This window comes from Neoarius graeffei, chromosome 3 (genome assembly GCF_027579695.1).
Source record: "Neoarius graeffei isolate fNeoGra1 chromosome 3, fNeoGra1.pri, whole genome shotgun sequence".
Lineage (NCBI taxonomy): Eukaryota > Metazoa > Chordata > Actinopteri > Siluriformes > Ariidae > Neoarius > Neoarius graeffei.
This window is the reverse complement of record NC_083571.1, coordinates 41,088,864-41,110,882: the sequence shown is the minus strand read 5'-3', so window position 1 is coordinate 41,110,882 and position 22,019 is coordinate 41,088,864. Positions and strand designations below refer to the sequence as shown.

At 44.2% G+C, this 22,019-nt stretch overlaps 1 protein-coding gene across 3 annotated transcripts in view; it reads right to left on the bottom strand.

Moving 5' to 3' along the window:
* The window catches only part of fam184b (family with sequence similarity 184 member B), a 295,639-nt gene that overhangs the window by 46,746 nt on the left and 226,874 nt on the right, over positions 1-22,019 (bottom strand). For all 3 annotated transcript variants that reach the window (XM_060916853.1, XM_060916852.1, XM_060916851.1), the window contains 2 exons: positions 6,618-6,735; positions 4,580-4,790 (listed from right to left, as the gene is read on the bottom strand). In XM_060916853.1, the coding sequence (XP_060772836.1) occupies positions 4,580-4,790; positions 6,618-6,735 (329 nt within the window). The remainder of the gene's footprint in view (positions 1-4,579; positions 4,791-6,617; positions 6,736-22,019) is intronic.

The following is a 22,019-nucleotide window of genomic DNA, read 5'->3' as shown; positions in this document are numbered from 1 at the left end:
AATAAATGAATACTTAAGGAAACTTTTAAATACTAAAGCTTAAAGTGTACCAGTACTGGTCATGCTTACAACATTAATCGTGCTTTATGTATTACTTATAGACAAAAGACACACACATTCAGTCAAAAAAAACACCTTAAAAGCACTTTTGTGGACAATTTTATTCCATGAATTACCCGCAGGGGCAGAACCAATGGGGAGCAGCCATTGCTGGTCGGAAGTGAAGTACAGTTGTTGATTCTGGGTTATCGGGTGCGAGTAAACAAGCAGTTTTCTGTGGATCGAGATTCAAGGTGAAAGGAGGTGTTAAAGAAGCAAAATATGGCTAGCAGCTTTGATGAAGTGGGTTTTAATGGTTATATATTTGAGCCAGAGAGGGAGGAGGCTTGTGAGGACAGTGAGGAAACTGCCGCAAGAGATGTGCGCGACAGCAGATCCAAAATGGCTACCACGCCATGGTGTCGATGCGGGCAGTGCTCTGTCATGAGAACTGTCAAGAACATGAACTCATTGCAGACCACTTTGATGGCTGCATTATGTCCACCTTGAATCTGCACAAGTATGTCCTTCACAAACCATCCCTGGAAATGGCCTTCATTGATGGCATGATCTGCAGGTACCTCCAGGGACCAGCACCTGAAGGGGAGCTAACGAACAGGCAAGTTCCCAGTCAAGTAATTTCAGAACACGCTGAATAAATATAAATCTAATACTTGTAATAGATCTTTGTTTTATGGCATATATCTATTATTTCATAGCATTATGTGCAAGTAGATTTGCAATCGGACAAAACAATGACTGTGAGTCACGACTGGTACTGGAACAGCCCGTGAAGGAGGCAACATGTCTGACCATGCCTGACTGACAGAGCAGTGACTTAAAACTCGCAATTACTTGACGAGAGCTTATGATGAATGTTACATGATGGAACCACTGGTATCATACGTGATCTTTTGAAATAGCTAGTAATTAAGATTAATTACAGGTACCCTTTAAAATATTACACATCTCGTCTCGTCTCGTCTTCTTCCGCTTTATCCGGGACCGGGTCGCGGAGGCAGCAGTCTAAGCAGGGAAGCCCAAACTTCCCTTTCCCCAGACACCTCGGCCAGCTCCTCGGGAAGAACACCGAGGCGTTCCCAGGCCAGCCGAGAGACATAGTCCCTCCAGCGTGTCCTGGGTCTTCCCCGGGGCCTCCTCCCGGGGAGACATGCCTGGAACACCTCCCCAGGGAGGCGTCCAGGAGGCATCCGAAAAAGATGCCCGAGCCACCTCAGCTGATTCCTCTCGATGTGGAGGAGCAGCGGCTCTACTCCGAGCTCCTCCCGAGTGACTGTGCTTCTCACCCTATCTCTAAGGGAGCGCCCAGCCACCCTGCGAAGGAAACTCATTTCGGCCGCTTGTATCCGCGATCTTGTCCTTTCGGTCATTACCCAAAGCTCATGACCATAGGTGAGAGTCGGAACGTAGATCGACCGGTAAATTGAGAGCTTCGCCTTTTGGCTCAGCTCCTTCTTCACCACGACGGACCGGTAAAGCGACCGCATCACTGCAGAGGCTGCACCGATCCGCCTGTCGATCTCACGCTCCATCCTTCCCTCACTCGTGAACAAGATCCCGAGATACTTAAACTCCTCCACTTGAGGCAGAACTTCTCCACCAACCTGGAGAGGGCAAGCCACCCTTTTCCGGTCGAGAACCATGGCCTCGGACTTGGAGGTGCTGATTCTCATCCCAGCCGCTTCACACTCGACTGCAAACCGCCCCAGTGCATGCTGAAGGTCCTGGTTTGAAGAAGCCAACAGGACAACATCATCCACAAAAAGCAGAGATGAAATCCTGTGGTTCCCAAACAGGATTCCTTCTGGCCCCTGGCTGCGCCTAGAAATTCTGTCCATAAAAATTATGAACAGAACCGGTGACAAAGGGCAGCCCTGCCGGAGTCCAACATGCACTGGGAACAGGTCTGACTTACTGCCGGCAATGCGAACCAGACTCCTGCTCCGTTCGTACAGGGACCGGACAGCCCTTAGCAAAGAGCCCTGAACCCCATACTCCCGAAGCACCCCCCACAGAATACTACGGGGGACACGGTCGAATGTCTTCTCCAGATCCACAAAGCACATGTGGACTGGTTGGGCAAACTCCCATGAACCCTCGAGCACCCTATGAAGGGTATAGAGCTGGTCCAGTGTTCCGCGACCAGGACGAAAACTGCATTGTTCCTCCTGGATCCGAGGTTCGACTCTTGGTCGAATTCTCCTCTCCAGTACCCTGGAGTAAACCTTCCCTGGGAGGCTGAGAAGTGTGATTCCCCTATAATTGGAGCACACTCTCCGGTCCCCTTTCTTAAAAAGAGGGACCACCACCCCAGTCTGCCACTCCAGAGGCACTGTCCCTGACCGCCACGCGATGTTGCAGAGGCGTGTCAACCAAGACAGCCCCACAACATCCAGAGACTTGAGATACTCAGGGCGGATCTCATCCACCCCCGGTGCCTTGCCACCGAGGAGCTTGCAAACCACCTCAGTGACTTCGGCTTGGGTAATGGACGAGTCCACCTCTGAGTCATCAGCCTCAGTCTCCTCAGTGGAAGACATGACGGTGGGATTGAGGAGATCCTCAAAGTATTCCTTCCACCGCCTGACAATGTCCCCAGTCGAGGTCAACAGCTCCCCACCCGCACTGTAAACAGTGTTGGCAGAGTACTGCTTCCCCCTCCTGAGGCGCCGGACGGTTTGCCAGAATTTCTTCGAGGCCGACCGATAGTCCTTCTCCATGGCCTCCCCGAACTCCTCCCAGTTCCGAGTTTTTGCCTCCGCAACTGCCCGAGCTGCAGCACGCCTGGCCTGCCGATACCCGTCAGCTGCCTCGGGAGTCCTGGAGGTTAACATGGCCTGATAGGACTCCTTCTTCAGCTTGACGGCATCCCTTACTTCTGGTGTCCACCACCGGGTTCGGGGATTGCCGCCACGACAGGCACCGGAGACCTTGCGGCCACAGCTCCGAACAGTTGCGTCCACAATGGAGGTAGAGAACATGGTCCACTCAGACTCAATGTCCCCCGCCTCCCTCGGAAGCTGGGAAAAGCTCTCCCGGAGGTGGGAGTTAAAGACCTCCCCGACAGAGTGCTCGGCCAGATGTTCCCAGCAGACCCTCACCATACGTTTGGGCCTGCCAGGTCTGTCCAGCTTCCTCCTCCGCCAGCGGATCCAACTCACCACCAGGTGGTGATCAGTTGACAGCTCAGCCCCTCTCTTCACCCGAGTGTCCAAGACATAGGGCCGGAGATCAGATGAAACGAATACAAAGTCTATCATTGACCTCCGACCTAAGGTGTCCTGGTGCCACGTGCACTTATGGACACCCCTATGCTCGAACATGGTGTTCGTTATGGACAAACCGTGACTAGCACAGAAGTCCAATAACAAAACACCACTCGGGTTCAGATCGGGGAGGCCGTTCCTCCCAACCACGCCCCTCCAGGTGTCACTGTCATCTCCCACGTGAGCATTGAAGTCCCCCAGTAACACAATGGAGTCCCCAGTCTGAGCACTCCTCAGTACCTCTCCCAGGGACTCCAAGAAGGCCGGATACTCTATACTGCTATTTGGGCCGTAGGCACAAACAACAGCAAGAGCCCTCTCCCCAATCCGAAGGCGCAGAGAGGCGACCCTCTCGTTCACTGGGGTAAACTCCAACACATGGCGGCTGAGCTGGGGAGCTATAAGCAAGCCCACACCAGCCCGCCGCCGCTCACCACGGGCGACGCCAGAGAAGTGGAGAGTCCAGCCCCTCTCGAGGAGCTGGGTTCCAGAGCCCAAGCTGTGCATGGAGGTGAGCCTGACTATCTCTAGCCGGTACCTCTCAACCTCCCGCACAAGCTCAGGCTCTTTCCCCCCCAGTGAAGTGACATTCCATGTCCCAACAGCCAGCCGCTGTGTCCGGGGATCAGGTCGTCGAGGCCCCTGCCTTCGACTGCCACCCAATCCACATTGCACCAGTCCCCTACTGCTACCTCTGTGGGTGGTGAACCCACAGGAGGTCAGGCCCACGTCACCTCTTCGGGCTGAGCCCGGCCGGGCCCCATGGGCAAAGGCCCGGCCACCAAGCGCTCGCATACGAGCCCCAACCCCGGGCCTGGCTCCAGGGTGGGGCCCCGGCTGCGTCATCCCGGGCGACGTCACGGTCCTCGGATTTTTCTCCATAGGGGTTTTGGTGAACTGCTCTTAGTCTGGCCTGTCACCTAGGACCTGTCTGCCTTGGGAAACCCTGACAGGGGCATAATGCCCCCGACAACATAGCTCCTAGGATCATTCAAGCACACAAACCCCTCCACCACAATAAGGTGGCAGTTCTAGGAGGGGAATATTACACATTATATATTTTATTTCTTTTCTATGTTTATTTTTCTAATTTTAAATAAAGGTGTCAGTTCTGTTTACTTTGTAACAAGTAATTTAAATTTGTGTACTATACATAACTATATATTTTCTCAGTCTAATCAAAAATTCAAATTCTAATAATAAAATTGAGCTTTTAAACTAGCTAATGATAGTGTCAATGCTGTCATGCCTACCCAACTGTAGTTTGTATTGGGTGTGAAGGTGCTGTCTTTCTGCCTGCAGCTCTTCACTTGCATGTTTCTCTAGAGCCTGTAAGGCATGTTGGTGGTTGAGTCTCTCTACCCATAACAAATCCTGGTCTTGTTGATGCCATCCGCACTCATCTCTCTTCCCAACTGTTAATTCATTTTCCTTCACTCCTTCCTCATCTTCCTCCTGTACAACCTATAACACACAAGATACAGAGCATCATACTTCTATAATACAAGTATCAAGATCTTGTTTTACAGGGCTACTGTAGCAAAAGCTATTTGGAAAAAAAGATGATTCAGCCAGAAGATTTTATCTTCTTACAACTTTGATGTAGACGTTACCTAGGTACTAAACAAACATTCTTATTCTCAGAAGTAACTACAGTTTAAAGTCTGTCAATGACAGCGTAAGTTTGTGGCAGCCTTCAAACATGGCTGCCATGGACTACAACTCCCAAGTGCCACAGCACCCTCCCTCTCCCAAGTTCTGATTGGGAGTACACCTGGTTATCATCACTCTCCCTATATAAGCACACCACACATTCCAGCCCATTGTGAAATATTGTTCTGTGTTATCCTACCTGCTCATACTAAGCCTTTCTGTTTCTTTAGCCTGACTTTAGTGTCTTCTGACTGCTGCTATGTATTTACTGACTTTAAGACTCTAGTTTTCCTCTGACACTCTGATTGCACATCAATTGAACTTTGGCACGAACCTGACCTCAATTATCGTCTCATGAGTTGGCTTTGTTCACCAGTTTGTGATGCACCCGCTCTCCCCTGCAATTGCGTCTGTTAAGTGCCTGCATTCTGACAGTCTCTTAAACCTCGCATTGCAATTTTGTGTCATATCCAGTGTATAAAGGCCTTAAGTTTAACAGAGGCCAAAAAAAGTAATTTCTACTTTTTTGGGGGGGGTTCACCATTGAATTTATTTGTGATGTCACACTCCACAGTAGTAATTACTGGCTCATATGAAAGTAGACATTCAGGGCTTTAAGAATTTGCAGTTTTTCCATAAGCAGTTTTTTGTATTTATATATTTTTTTTAAACTTAATCTACAAGATTTGAATATTATAATTTTTTTTATTATGGAAGTTGTATACTGTGTGTTATTTAAAAAAAAAATTGTGTTATCTGTTTTATCTCTGTGCTGATGTTATTTTAGAGAATTGTCTGCCCAATCGCCCTTGCTTTTCCCACTGCCCTTCTTACCAGCAGTGAAAAACAGATTCAAGATACTTTACACAGCTCTTGTGAAAAAAGTCAATGACACCAGTATACTACTAGAAAGGGTTAAATTTGCCAGGTTCTGGTAAATCTGGGTACCTCTCTGGTTATATCTGGAAATGGTGACATGATTTCCACATTTTGTAATGTTACAACTTGTAATTTAAATTGACTTAATGGGTCTTTTTTTTACCATTTGATTTACACACTAAGATTTGAAGTTACAAAGTTTTTTTTTTTGTAAATATTGTATTTTAATAAAGGCTATTTTAAGACATGTTGGTTATCAGTCACAGTGGGCATCTATGAGCTCATGTATGCAATTGAGGGCAAAGACCACTTTCATCTGTGGTTAGCTGGCTTCATACATCTTAGTGGAAGCACATTAGCCTTTACCTATCCAAATGGAAGTTTTCCTATGATAGGCGAGAGCTAGCTGGTGGTGTGAATTAGTAGGTAACCAAATTGGGAAGAAAATGAGAGAAAAAGGCTCAAATTGTGTAGTATTTTCCTGGCTTTTCAATTTACCTGCAACTGCTGTTTCTTTATTAACTTCTCTTTCTCCTGAATTGTAGCATAAAGCTGGGCACTGAGTGAACTATTCATATATATTGTTTTTTGGCTCTCCAGCATCATTCTCTCCATTTCTTCATTACCATGGCATTCTTCCCTATTTCTTTCTTCCTTGCTCCTCTGGAATAGTACTTTTTTCTCCTCCAGCTATAGGTACAGCATGACATAAGTTTACAGAAGACAAACAACAACTGTGTGTGTGTGTGTGTGTGTTACCTGTGTCTGTAGTTCCTCTACCCTGTGTTGCCAATGCACATTAATGTCTCTGATCTCCTTTTCCCTCTCTTTCTGTAGCTCTGCTACATGATCAGAGAAATGCTTCTCAAACTGCAGCCTAAACAGACATACAGTATGTCTTGTATTATATCCATCATTCAAATTAAAGAGCAATTTATGAAAAATTAACATAACATGATTTAAACTGTATATTCTCTTACATTGGTCATTTCTGACCCCACCCCCCAAAGGGGGGACAAAAGAAGAAAAAAAGGATAGCTTTTGATATGAATACCACACTACATACGGTAAGATATAATGGGGACACATTTCAGTGTCCCATAATACTGTAGGGGAGAGCAGGGAGACTTGGAACAGTTTATATTACCATAGATTAATTTTAACCAGTCGGGTTTTAGATTACATCAGAAACTAGATGTTGTCCCTTAGAGTAACCTACTCCCTTTGGAGCCACAATGCTGGACACTGCAGCAAGATATGTGCAGTTAAATATTTTTGTCAACCAAAATGTGTATTTCCTACTTCACAATCCACCTGCATTCTGTGGTGTAATGTATGCTGATGAATTCGGAATTGTTAGGAATTAAAGTATAGAACCTAGATTTACCATATGTAGTATTATTTATTAAACTTAAATTCTGTGGAAAAACTATTTATTTATTTATTTTTTTTTTTTTTTTGGGGGGGGGGAGTTGGAACAGTTCATGTTAGTTTTTTTTTCTTGTGATTTACGAATATAAAGGGGTTTTTTTTGTTAAAAATGTGGGAGTATACCTGCATAAGGATTAACTTTGCACCATCAGAGCTTATTTGTTTACTGCCATTAGTCACTTTGCACCTTTTGGAGTTTGTTTTTGTTGATCTATCTTCCATTCAATACCACCACTTTTGCACAGTTTTCTTATTTTCACTCATCAGAATTCTTGTTTTTAGCGGAGCTTTCGCGCGGGCCAAAGGAGCTCCATACTTAAGAAACTATGGTAACCCATCGAGTTGATTTTTCATTGACACACAGGGATCCCAGCCGTGTACGTCCGTCCGTCCCCGCCCCTCACGATTCTGATTGGCTGTTTGATTTTGGCGGGAACTAGAAGCACGAGTGCGCCTACATAACTGATTTCTATCTACAGATAATTTCATTTTTATTCGGTTTTCCCACCGAGAACAACTCAAACAGCGCAACACAATAATCATTTTTACAAACTTTAATACAAACTTTAAAAAGATGTCAGAACAAGTTAACTAAGGAGAGAAAGATGAAGTCAAAACCGGGAAGAGAAAGAGAGTTTTGACAGAGAAAGAAAAGGAAAGAAGCGGTGAAAGAGCGAGAGAAAGGCAAAGAAATCTTTCACAACAAAGCGACAAGCTGAAAGAGAAAGAAAATGTGTAAAAAATGAATTAATGGAAATTATGACTTGCAGGAATTTAATTCTAAATAGTGATGTTGATTTTTAAATCACTGCGAAATCCTTCGGGATCTGACAAGTTGACCTGAATCCAATCAGTGTTTTCATGAATCGTGCATCTTTTGTTTTCAAAACATTTTGCTATGGGGCGGCACGGTGGTGTAGCGGTTAGCGCTGTCGCCTCACAGCAAGAAGGTCCGGGTTCGAGCCCCGTGGCCGGCGAGGGCCTTTCTGTGTGGAGTTTGCATGTTCTCCCCGTGTCCGCGTGGGTTTCCTCCGGGTGCTCCGGTTTCCCCCACAGTCCAAAGACATGCAGGTTAGGTTAACTGGTGACTCTAAATTGACCGTAGGTGTGAATGTGAGTGTGAATGGTTGTCTGTGTCTATGTGTCAGCCCTATGATGACCTGGCGACTTGTCCAGGGTGTACCCCGCCTTTCGCCCGTAGTCAGCTGGGATAGGCTCCAGCTTGCCTGCGACCCTGTAGAAGGATAAAGCGGCTAGAGATAATGAGATGAGATGAGACATTTTGCTATAAATCCCACCCCTGTCAAAATGGTTCAACCTACCATCCACCCATGAAACCCCTCTATCTGATCCAAGTGGTACAGTCCCTCAGGTTCCCCACGGAAACCAGGAAGTGCCGGAGTTTGAATGCCGGTGAGTAAAGTGAATACGGAAATGTAATCACAAAGTTTTACCCAATAAATAGGAGTGTTTTTCACAGCCCGTGTGTAATTTGCATTTCTTGATATTAGACAAAGTTAACACAGATGAGAGATGTAAATGACAACGAGCATGAACTGAGCATTTTGAACGAGACATGACAAACATTTGGTATCCAAAAATGCCACTAGGCCTTTCCCCGCTCTCCACACAGCAAAGTTAAATGCATGAAAATGAAGTTATGGCAAACAGTGATTAATGATGAGCATGGCTTATGAAACCAGTTATATTGATCAATTCAAACGGTATGGACAAGGAAAGAAAATAGCAATACACTAGCGACAGGACAGCTGATGGTAAAGTCGTGGCAAAAGGCTGCCTGCGCACTGCGCGCGCTCTGTTAGCTTAGCTTTAATATCGCCTGCACGGTTTGGCTCCTGTTGCAACTTGGCCCACGAGGGGAAACATTTCAACCAAAGACCTTGAAAGCTTTATATATTTTCCTTACTTTTTGGCGAAATTTGCCATTTTGTGTTCAAAATAAGAAAGTATGTCCCCTATGATTTTGGTGTAGAGCAGAGGAAAAAACTGGGTGGGGGAGGAGTGGTTTCTGTCCCGCTCAATCCACAGAAATAACATCAAATAGCAAATTATCTCACCAGCGCAGTGATTTTCTAAGATGGACACAGTGCCAAAGATGAAAATGACAAACTCCCGATGTGTCGTGTTCTGTGTCAAACGGCTGACTAGCTGTATATGCGTATTCATTATTCTAGATGACATGCTTTGCAAGCTGCTTTAAAACATCCCCACACCAAAACTAGCTATATCAGTATTTACTCACCTCGGAAATCAGTTTAACCTTTAACTGAACCACACTCCTATCTGTAATTAAAATTTAAATCTTCATATTAGTGGAGCTCCTTTGGCCCACGCGAGTGGAGCCCCAGAGGCATAGAGTGTGGATACATAAAGAAACCCATCGAGTTGTTTTCTGATGGTTTCCGTCCTGTGTGTGTGTGTGCCTGCCACCACAGGAAACCCAACAACTGAGTAGTGAGTAACCCATCGAGTTGTTTTCTGATGGTTTCGGTCCTGTGTGTGTGTCTGCCACCACAGGAAACCCAACAGCTGAGTAGTGAGTAACCCATCGAGTTGTTTTCTGATGGTTTCGGTCCTGTGTGTGTGTGCCTGCCCCCACAGGAAACCCAACAGCTGAGTAGTGAGTAACCCATCGAGTTGTTTTCTGATGGTTTCGGTCCTGTGTGTGTGTGTGCCTGCCACCACAGGAAACCCAACAACTGAGTAGTGAGTAACCCATCGAGTTGTTTTCTGATGGTTTCGGTCCTGTGTGTGTGTCTGCCACCACAGGAAACCCAACAGCTGAGTAGTGAGTAACCCATCGAGTTGTTTTCTGATGGTTTCGGTCCTGTGTGTGTGTGTGCACCTGCCGCCACAGGAAACCCAACAACTGACTAGTGAGTAACCCATCGAGTTGTTTTCTGATGGTTTCGGTCCTGTGTGTGTGCGTGCCTGCCACCATGGGAAACCCAACAGCTGAGTAGTGAGTAACCCATCGAGTTGTTTTCTGATGGTTTCGGTCCTGTGTGTGTGTGTGCCTGCCACCATGGGAAACCCAACAGCTGAGTAGTGAGTAACCCATCGAGTTGTTTTCTGATGGTTTCGGTCCTGTGTGTGTGCCTGCCACCACAGGAAACCCAACAACTAGTGAAGTAGCATAGTAGTTGGGACAGTATAGTAGTGAGTAACTTGTCACTGTTGTCACCCGACATTTTGTGCAACATAAGGAAAGGGTATAGTAACTATAATGGTAGAAAAATAAGAGGCTGGCTATGATATAAGAAAATTCTACAACCCAGAAACAGATGGGAGCTCTGCTTTTAGGCAGTGCCTAAATCTATATATTAGCATTATTAATGCACGTTCACCTGTACAAAGCACATACATAAAATGATATTTTTTTAATCATTACATTTTTATCTGTATATTGTATAGTCGGCTTGTTCTTGGGATTTTTTTCCCCCTATTTTGTTGTACAGTATGTCTGTCTTTTCGCATGTCTGATAACTTGCTGCTATAACGATTTCCCAGCTTGGGATCAATAAAGTATATCTGTGTATCTGTCTATTAAGCTTATTTAATTCATTCTTGAGAGTGGAACCGTTTTGTCTAGTCTGGTTTCAGTAAACGGGCATTTTTCTATAGCTGTACCAGTACTGTGTGTTCATACAGTTCATATGTTACAAGTTTTTATAATAAATAAAAATTAAACATGTAGACCTAGGTATTTTATTTTTGTTCCATGTCTCCCCACTATGTCCCAAGTCTCCCATCATGTCCAATATTTCCCCTCAATATGTCATGCCTCCTCACAAAAAATGACAGAAAAAGTGAAGCCTGAAGGCCAGTATATGTGACAAGCTGAGAAACTAATGTTGTGGCAAGAGCGTATAGTAAATGCACTCTAATGAAATATGACTGACCACTACCTCTAAAGAAATTCATACAATCAACAAAAGCTGAAAACTTGTCCCAGGTCTCCCTGCTCTCCCCTATGTACAGTGGTGCTTGAAAGTTTGTGAACCCTTTAGAATTTTCTATATTTCTGCATAAATATGATCTAAAACATCATATTTTCACACAAGTCCTAAAAGTAGATAAAGAGAACCCAGTTAAACAAATGAGACAAAAATATTATACTTGGTCATTTATTTATTGAGGAAAATGAGCCAATATTACATATGTTTGTGGCAAAAGTATGTGAACCCCTAGGATTAGCAGTTAATTTGAAGGTGAAATTAGAGTCAGGTGTTTTTAATTAATGGGATGACAATCAGGTGTGAGTGGGCACCCTGTTTTATTTAAAGAACAGGGATCTATCAAAGTCTGATCTTCACAACACGTTTGTGGAAGTGCATCATGGCATGAACAAAGGAGATTTATGAGGACCTCAGAAAAAGCGTTGTTGATGCTTATCAGGCTGGAAAAGGTTACAAAACTACCTCTAAAGAGTTTGGACTCCACCAATCCACAGTCAGACAGATTGTGGACAAATGGAGGATATTCAAGACCATTGTTACCCTCCCCAGAAGTGGTCGACCAACAAAGATCACTCCAAGAGGAAGGCATGTAATAGTTGGCGAGGTCACAAAGGACCCCAGGATAACTTCTAGGTCTTCAGTTGCTTCTCTCACATTGGCTAATGTTAATGTTCATGAGTCCACCATCAGGAGAACACTGAACAACAATGGTGTGCATGGCAGGGCTGCAAGGCAAAAGCCACTGCTCTCCAAAAAGAACATTGCTGCTCATCTGCAGTTTGCTAAAGATCACATGGACAAGCCAGAAGGCTATTGGAAAAATGTTTTGTGGACAGATGAGGCCAAAATAGAAATTTTTGGTTTAAATGAGAAGTGTCATGTTTGGAGAAAGGAAAACACTGCATTCCAGCATAAGAACCTTATCCCATTTGTGAAACATGGTGGTGGTAGTATCATGGTTTGGGCCTGTTTTGCTGCATCTGGGCCAGGATGGCTTGCCATTGTTGATGGAACAATGAATTCTGATTATACCAGCAAATTCTAAAGGAAACTGTCAGGACATCTGTCCATGAACTGAATCTCAAGAGAAGGTGGGTCATGCAGCAAGACGACAACCGTAAACACACAAGTTGTTCTACCAAAGAATGGTTAAAGAAGAATAAAGTTAATGTTTTGGAATGGCCAAGTCAAAGTCCTGACCTTAATACAATGGAATTGTTGTGGAAGGACCTGAAGCGAGCAGTTCATGTGAGGAAACCCACCAACATCCCAGAGTTGAAGCTGTCAAATTCCTCCAAGCCGGCGTGCAGGACTGATCAACAGTTATCGGAAACGTTTAGTTGCAGTCATTACTGCACAAGGGGGTCACACCAGATACTGAAAGCAAAGGTTCACTTACTTTTGCCATTCACAGATATGTAATATTGAATCATTTTCCTCAATAAATAAATTACCAAGTATAATATTTTTGTCTCATTTGCTTAACTTGGTTCTCTTTATCTACTTTTAGGACTTGTGTGAAAATCTGATGATGTTTTAGGTTGTATTTATGCAGAAATATAGAACATTTTAAAGGGTTCACAAACTTTCTAGCACCACTGTACATATGTATGGTTTTAGACCCCACATAGTAGTCTGAGGTTTACCAGTAGGTTAAAGTAACTAAAATCAGAGAAAACAGGAGGGAGTTTAAAAACTACTCAGGCAACTCCCCTTTCATAGTTTTCTAGGTTTATTGTGCTTTCCTGAATATGGTGCAGACATTGATGTAGTATGCTTCAGCTTTAAGTTTCAAGTAAAACTTTTAACACTATTTTGCAAGTCAAGCTTTTCAATTCCCACCGTCTTAATCCTTCAGTTATTTAACTTTTTATTTCATTTTCAGTTTATGTAATTCTTCCACATGTCCTGAAATTGCATGGATAACTTTTTCCAAGGACTATCCTAACTGAATAAATTTCCCACTAAGAGATTCATGAGTCACCAAGCTGAGGAACAGCTTCTTCCCCAGGGCCATTACTGCAGCATTGCATTAGATACCTGTTTCTTTTAGGATCTATTTTAAAATATTTCATTAGCATTTTAAAATATTTCATTAGCACTTAAAGCTTTAAATGGCCTTCCATGTCCGTTTTGGTGTATATTTCAGTGTCTGACGGAATATGTTCCCAATAGTTCCTTAAGATAATCAAACCTGGGACTGCTTATCATTCTAAAAATAAAATACAAGAAAATGGAGAAGTTGGTCATTGTCTAACAGAAAACTCAACTTCCAAGATTAAAAATCACAAATTTACTAGAAAAAAAAACACCTTTTTTTTTAAATCAAGGAATCAGATTGCTTCACTTTGCAAGGTTTGGATCAGATGCTATGACTGACTCAAGAGTACTAGGAAATGTAGTCTTTCCTCCTCGATCACGCAATATGAAAGAAAAGTGCTTATAGATTTTTCAACTTCACTTCCCGTAATGCACTGGAGCTGGGATGGGTTTTTCCCCCTCATAAATTTGTGACTTTTTAATTTCAGCTTTTTTCTTTAAATATTACCCCTTCTCTAAGCTCCATATTTCCTTTTTTAACCTGCAATGACCCTAATATGCCGTTATACATTCATCAGGTTCTTTTAGCATTTTTTGAAAAGCAGCTTTAAACATACTTTTTACTTTAGCTTTTATTTTGTTCTTATTTTATACATACAGTGCCTGTCACAATTATTGGTACTCCTTGTAAAATGGGTTAGAAAAAAATGTACATTTGGTGAAGTAGCTTCATTTCACACTGAAAAAATGAGAAAAATCCATCCTTTTAATTGAAATTAATTTATTCAGAGAAAAACAAATCCCTAACAAAATACATGTGCCACTGTTATTGGCACCCCTGCATTTAATATTTTGTACAACCTCCCTTTGCCAATAAAACACCAGAGTTTTCTCCTATATTATTTTATAAGGTTGGAGAATACAGAACAGGGCATCTGAGACCAATCCTCTTTACAGAATCTCTCCAGATCATCCAGGTTCCTAGGCCCTCACTTGTGCACTCTTGTTTTCAGCTCACCCCACTGGTTTTCAATGGGGTTCAGGTCAAGGTACTGAGATGGCCATGGCAGACGCTTGATTCTGTGGTCAGCTTTTGTGTTGATTTGGACATGTGCTTCAGATCATTGTCCAGCTTTAAGATCCAATGATGACCCATTTTTAGTTCCCTGGCAGGGGCTGCCAGATTTAAAATGTCTTGGTATTTCATGGAGGCCATGATGCCATGTACCTTAAGGTTTCCAGAGCCTTTGGAAGTAAAACAGCCCAAAACTTCACAGAACTTCCACCATATTTTACAGTTGATATAGGGTTCTTTTCATTATAGCCATCCTTCTTTTTACACCAAACCCACTTTGAGTGTTTTATTGCCAAAAAGCTCAATTTTTGTTATATCAGACCATAGAACATGGTTCCAGCATTTTTCTGGCATACCTTCCAGATAATCTGTTGGCATGGAGATGGCATCTGATGGTGGTTTTGGAAACTTGGAAACCCCAAGATTTTACTTTTTACTTGTAATTCACCAACAGTGATCGTTGGTGATGTTTTTTGCCTCTTTACCATCCTCTTTACTGTACATGGGGCCAAAATAAACTTGGGTCCTCTTCCAGGCAAGTTTGTAACAGTTCCAGTTGGTGTCCACTTTTATTATTATTGCCCTAACAGTATAAATGGACATTTTCAGGTGAGTAGCTATTTTTATAACCATTCCCTGACTTATGAAGGTTAACACACTTCCTCATTTGGTTTTTGTGTTCTCTTATCTTTCTCATGTTGATACAGTAGATGACTAAGGGAATCTGGCCTCTGTGTCACCTCATATTTTTACCCCAGTTAATCAGGAAGTCATGGATTACAGCTTGAAAGTTCCTACGCACTTCAATCAACTCAAAATTGTACAGTTTAAATGTGTGACATCTACACTCACTCAAGACGCTAAAACCTGGAGTTCATGGCAGCCTTCAAACATGGCCATCATGAACTACAATCACCAACAAACACTGCACTGCCCTCCCTCTCCAGAATTCTGATCAGTGCTACACCTGTTCCACATTCCAGCCAACCACCACGCACTACTTAAAGCATATATGCAGAGCCATGGCCTCACTTTCATTTATAAATGCCTTGAGACCTCAAGAATGGCACAAGAATAGTTTTAAGTGTTAACAATAAATCTAATATAGTAATTTTTATGATTAAAGTGATTTATATAGGTAATGGTCTGAGTGAATGACCCTGATGTCCATAACGTCACAACAGGAAGTCTATTTTTCTCATCGCCATTTCCACTATACTAAAACACAGAGCTGACTGCAACTCCGAGCCTCCATTTTGAGCTAATTTATCACCATGCCACGTAGATGTGTTGCTGGCGGGTGCAGCAACATGACAGAAGGTGGATTTATGTTGCATTCATGGCCCAAGAATGTTCAAACTGCAAAGATTTGGATGCGTTTTGTGAGAAGTTCATGGGCACGTTGGGCGCCTATGAAGTGGTCTCTCCTCTGCTCTACACATTTTAATGAAGACTCGTACGAGACCTGTGATCTGTTGAGAAGCGTTGGCTATAAGCCCGTATTGAAAGAGGGTGCAGTATCAGCAATTAAAGAAAAAGAAAACTACAAGAAAAGGAAAGTATTTTTTAAATTTTTAAATTTTTTTAAAAGGAAAGTAAGTTCAGTTGCACCCATTCTCCCGGAGTGAGCCAAGGGTTGTTGCTAAAACCCGGAATGGGACATATCACTCGGGCAGTGACCGCCCCGCAGTTGTTGCTAAAACCAGTGACATCCCGTTCCGTCCCGGGTTTTAGTAATTGCCTGAGCCCAGCAGTAATGGCGGAATACACAGTATGAAGAAAACAGTGAATGAGTGGAGCAGCTGTCTTATTTCTAAACTGGATATTGCTGCCATCTCGCCCTTACATGGAAGAAGTGAATGAATGGAGAACTGAACAAACAACTGAAAGTCAGATTGTTTCAAAAACAATCGGCCACAAGCTCGGCCTTCAAGAAGCGAGAACACAGACGGATAAGCTGCGACCCTCATTTGGATATACTGTAAAACAACAAAAACAACACATTGTTTACCTGCATTTAGATTAATACATGTAACTTGTATTGTGTACTTAAGTTACTGGTATAAGATTAGTTAATTTGCTTCAGAATGTGATTGTCTCAGTTCATCTGATTATTTAATTAGCCTTTTACGTTTTATCAGTGAAAATGCATGCATGTACATGTATGTTGCATAAGTTATAACACCTATTCTGTTTTAATGAGAGTCAACCCATAATCAATGAAGTCAAATCAGTCTTAGTTGAGCAAGTCGGTAACGGTATTTCTTACTTTCACCATAATTTTTTATTTATATGACTTTGGTATATAGCTGTAAAAGGCCTCGGCTTTAAAACCAGTTCCTGCTGTGACGTCATGCACTCAGGCATGGCTAGCTCAGCGGGGCAGCTCGAATTTCAACTTTGCAGTCGATTTTAACTCTCAAAAATATATATATATTTTTTTTTTATTCCCATTTATGCAGCATACAAGAGTCAAGGATGGAGATACTAGAAATTGGAGAGAAATTCTCCACTCAGAAATTTGTTTAAAAATAAAAGGTTTTGCGTATCTCCTTTAAGGACTCCCATTCAGCTCATTGCAAAGTAATGTTCAGTGATGTTGCCTGACTTTACCAAGCCTTTATTCTCCATATTGCTTTCCTAATTTAATCTATTTCACATATTTCTGATTTTGCCTTCTGCTCTGCCTTTCACACTCTGTGCCTCACTTGGCCCTTGCTTCATCTAGACTTTGCTATTGGATTAAAGTTTGGATTTGTTTGCTGAATAAACTCTCCCTCTCACTTTTACATCCATCTGCTGCCTGCTCATCTGACAGATTACTTCACCTACATCATAGATGCAGTGGAGGGGAATCAGCAAGCTGCTCTTTTGGCACAGGGACAATTGTTAGAACATCAGCAGGTTTTGAGTGAAATGGAAGTCCGCCTGTCCCAACTCACCGCTGCTGTGTCACAGGCACTCTTAACATGTCGCACACCAGCCACGAGCTCTCATACACTCGTTGCACGACTGGATAAGTTTTCTGGGGCGGTATCAGAATGCAAGGGCTTCATGCTACAGCATTCATTCTTCTTTACAGCACAAATGGATACTACTGATTACAGTGGTCAAAATACTTTTTTCCAGTATTCTGCAATATTGCAGAATGTCAAAATTTTGTTCTGCAATTTGGAAATATTTTCTGCAAATACACAAGCCTCCATACTACACCCTTCTCAACCTAATAATGCCTATATTTACATCATATCTAGCTTTACAATTCATAGCATTACTGTAATTCTTTATTCTCTCACTCTATTTTTAATTTCAGTCTTCACAGATCCTTCTCTGCAGCAAAGTTATCATTCCATGATACCTCCACAGGTCTTTCATCCCCCTTGCCCTGACACTACGGGCTACTACAACTTGAAGTATACCAACTAATTCATAAATGTACTAGTTATCACACCCACACATTATCCTTCCACACAACATACTAATAAAGGTATCACCACAATAAAAAATAGAACACAACTGTTCTTCAAGAAACAAAACGTTCATTTTCATGTTACACGTCATGTTACATTTTGTCAAGATTAAGTTTCTAGCTTGAACAATAGATTGTTACCCAAAATGTACTTCATTCACAGTGTTTGCATCTGCAACCTGTAGTTTTAAATTGAAAGCAAGGTTTCAATTCTACACTCTGTTACATCTTACAATGATGCAAAGAATTGATGCCATTAAGGAATAAAACCCAACTGGCAAATGGAAAGACGTTTGGGTTCATTGTGTTTGCCTGGCTTCTAAAGTGCAAGGTCATGAACTGAACTGAGAATTACTGCAGGGGCTTCACTGCTCTAAACTAACAACAGAGAACTGGGTACAAACTAATCATGGCAGAACTGAGAGCTACAGAACTACTGAGAGAGCTACAGAACTGAACCTATGAGCTTTGTCTTACAGGGCAACTGTTTTACTTTGTGCTAGTCTGCACCACAGGCAAGACAGCACTTGTAAAAAAAAAAAAAAAAATAGACCATGTACACAAAACATGTATTAGTGTAGCTTGGTATGAGAAAACAAAATATTCAAAAGTATCTATGAATAAAGGTAAAATACTGTTGCTGTCTTCAAAAGGGATATAATAGTATAATTTTGCATGATTCAACAATACAATATACAGTATACAAACCTATACAATTTACCAATATATATCGGTCTTCAATATAGGACTAGGTGTTATGGTCCCTACATAAATCAAGGCAAGTGAAAAGGAAACCTGGTTGGAGTGGGATTTAGGCCTGATGACCATGTGGTGCAACCAGCCCAACTCATCGTCAGTTGTGTGCCCTGGCTTCATTGGGTGTTTCGGCCATTTTATCACAAGACACCCTCTTCCAAGGTTGGCCCACCACAGGATGATCAAACCTGGGTGTAAGTTGTGCTGTGGCACCACACGGTCACCTTGCAGCCGAAGTTGTATCCCTCCGTTTCAGCCACAGCCAATGACTGCTTTGCTCTGCTGCAGAGGCCAGTTCTTTCAATGCCCTCCGTTGGGCCTGCCCTCTGATGCCCACTTCCTTCAGAAGCCTTGTGGTCGTTCTGGCCACAAAGCCTCTGCAGCCCACCTCCACTGGCCACACTTTCACATTCCACCCCCGCGCCTCCGCTTCAGCTGCCAGGTCAGCATAGCGCAGTCTCTTCCTTTCATACGTTTCACTGATCGCATCCTCCCATGGGACGGTGAGCTCCACGATGAAGACGCGCTGGCAGGATCTTGACCATAGAACCAGGTCTGGGCGCAAGTTGGTTACTGCGATTTCGGGTGGAAAGATAAGCCTCTGACTGAGGTCCACCTGCATCTCTCAGTCCTGGGCTGCAGACAGTGGTTCCGTCTCCAACGGGGTTGGCTTGGTCACCCTTTTCGCCCCTTCCCGAACGAAGGCCATTCTCCGTAGGACATCCGGCTGTGGATTTGGAGGCATGGCATTGGCGATTACCCTCTTGCTCTCAAGTTCGGCCGCCAGGCTCTTCAGCACCTGATTATGGCGCCAGGTGTATCTACCTTGCGTAAGGCTAGTCTTGCAACCCACCAAGATGTGTTTTAAACTTGCTGGGGCTGCACACAGGGGACAGGCTGGTTCATCTCCATACCAGCGGTGTAAATTGGTTGGAGAGGGCAGGACATCATACGTGGCCCTCAAGATGAAACTAAGCCTATTCGCCTCCATGCTCCACAGATCGTTCCAAGTGATGTTCCTCTTCTCAACACCCTCCCATCTCATCCACCGGCCTTGCTGCGCTTGGGAGACTGCTTTAGCACACCTGGCTGCTTCCTCCTGACGGCGCACCTCCTCCACTACCATGTGCCGTCGTTCAGCTGGAGTGGCCTTTTGCCAAGTAGGTGTTTTTTCCATGCCCAGGCCGCCCCTGCCATGCTGGATATGGCCTACTATATCCCGGTGCTTGAGGGCGGTCTTTGCCACTACCACAGCTGCTGCTGGCTTCCACTTCCTTCCTGTTGCCAGTGTAGGGGCAGCTCCTCTGACAAATGGATCCCGGGATTCGGTGAGGGTCATTTCCATCCTTACTTTGGCACATTTGTATTCCTCCACTAGGCTTGAGACTGGGAGGGAGAGAGCACCATTGCCATACAGGCCTATGCTGCTGAGACAACGTGGCAGTCCAAGCCACTTCCTCACCTGCGCATTCACCAACCTTTCCAGGCGGTTGGCATGGGATAGCGTGACCTTGTAGATGGAAATTGGCCACATAAGACGGGGCAGCAGTCCAAACTGAAAGCACCACAGTTTCAACTTTCCTGGTAGAGAAATATTGTTGATCTTTCTGAGGCCACTGATGGTATCTTGCTTGAGTTGTTCCACCTGCTTCAAGTCCTTGAGCTCTGCGCTGTACCAGCGGCCAAGGCTTTTCACCGGTTTCTCCAGAACTGTTGGTATTGGCTCGTTATTGACGTGAAACCTCTCACTAGCAAGCTGGCCTTTAACAATGGAGATGCTGCGGGATTTACTTGATTTAATCTCCATCCGTGCCCATTGAATGTTTTCCTGGAGCTTCCCCAACAGGCGTTTGGTGCATGCACTTGTTGTTATTGTTGTCATGTCATCCATGTACGCCCTGATTGGAGGGAGACGCAACCCATTCTTCAGCCGTTCCCCTCCAACCACCCATCGTGACGCCCGGATGATGAGCTCCATCGCCATGGTGAACGCCAGTGGGGAGATGGTGCAGCCCGCCATTATGCCTACTTCGAGGTGCTGCCAGGCAGTTGTACTAGCCTGTGCTGTCACGCAGAACTGGAGATCCTGGAAGTATGCTCTGACCAGCCTTGTGATGACCTCGGGGACTTGGAAGAAATTGAACGCTGTCCACAATATCTCATGCGGCACCGACCCAAAGGCATTGGCAAGATCTAAAAAGACCACACGCAAGTCTTTCTTCTCCTTCCTTGCTGTCTGTATCTGATTCCAGATGATGTTTGTGTGCTCCAGACAGCCTGAGAACCCACTTATCCCTGCTTTCTGCACTGTGGTGTCAACAAAGCTGTTCTTCTGCAGAAAAGCCGAGAGCCTCTGAGCCACAATGCTGAAGAATAACTTTCCTTCCACATTCAGAAGACCAATTTGGCGGAATTGGTCAATGGTTGAGGCATCCTTCTCTTTGGGAATCAGGATCCCTCCCGCCCTTCGCCATGCCTTTGGAATAATTCCTTTTTCCCATGCCACCCTCATCAACTTCCAGAGGTACCGCAAGACCCCTGGCGTGTTCTTGTAGAGCCTATATGGAACGCCATTGGGCCCAGGGGCTGATGCAGCTCTTGCTCGCCTTACTGTACTCTCAATTTCGCTCCATGTAGGGGGCCTTGTTTCCATCTGGTGCTCAGCTGGCTGGATTGGTGGCATGTCACTCGGAATACTGGCTGGTATATGCCTCTGACTGTCGGAGTAGATCTTTCTCAGGTGCTCCTCTAGTTCCCTTATGGGTGCTTTGAGGGTACCAGATTTCTCCTTGACAAAGAGGGCTTTGACGAAGCTGTAGGGATCTCTATAGAAGGCTGTCCTCACTCGCTCCTTCTTCTTATGTTGTTTTCTCAGGCACTCAGCTCGTCGCAGTGCTGCCAGACGCTGCTTGATGTCTGCCTGTAGTGCCTCCAGACCCTTCCGCTCTCCTTCCGCGGCCTTCTTCCACTGCTTTCTCAGGCACCTTCTGTCCTTCACAAGCCTATCGATCTCACGTTGCCTCCTGGACTGGGGATGAGCTGGTTCCTTCCGTACTTTATGGTTCCCACTTTTCACTCCAAACCTCTCTGCCCCATAACTGTAAATAATGTATGTATGCAAAATAAGAACTAGTCAGCAGCGACCATCTTCATTTTTGTCACCCTCGTGGATGCGCGATCTGTCGCTGTTGTTGTTAGAGTCACGCTGGCTGCCGGTTTTGCCGAGATACGGCAAAATCGTCCTTGTTTACTTGGTGTTTTTGTTGGACTCTTGCCCCGAAGAAACAATTCTCTTCTTGGGAGCCATGTTTGTTGTGCCGCATTGAATTCTGGGAAATGCATGGCGGAAACTGCCAAGGTAGTTGTCGGGTCCTCCCGGCGGGTATTCAAAGTGACGAAATCTTACATCG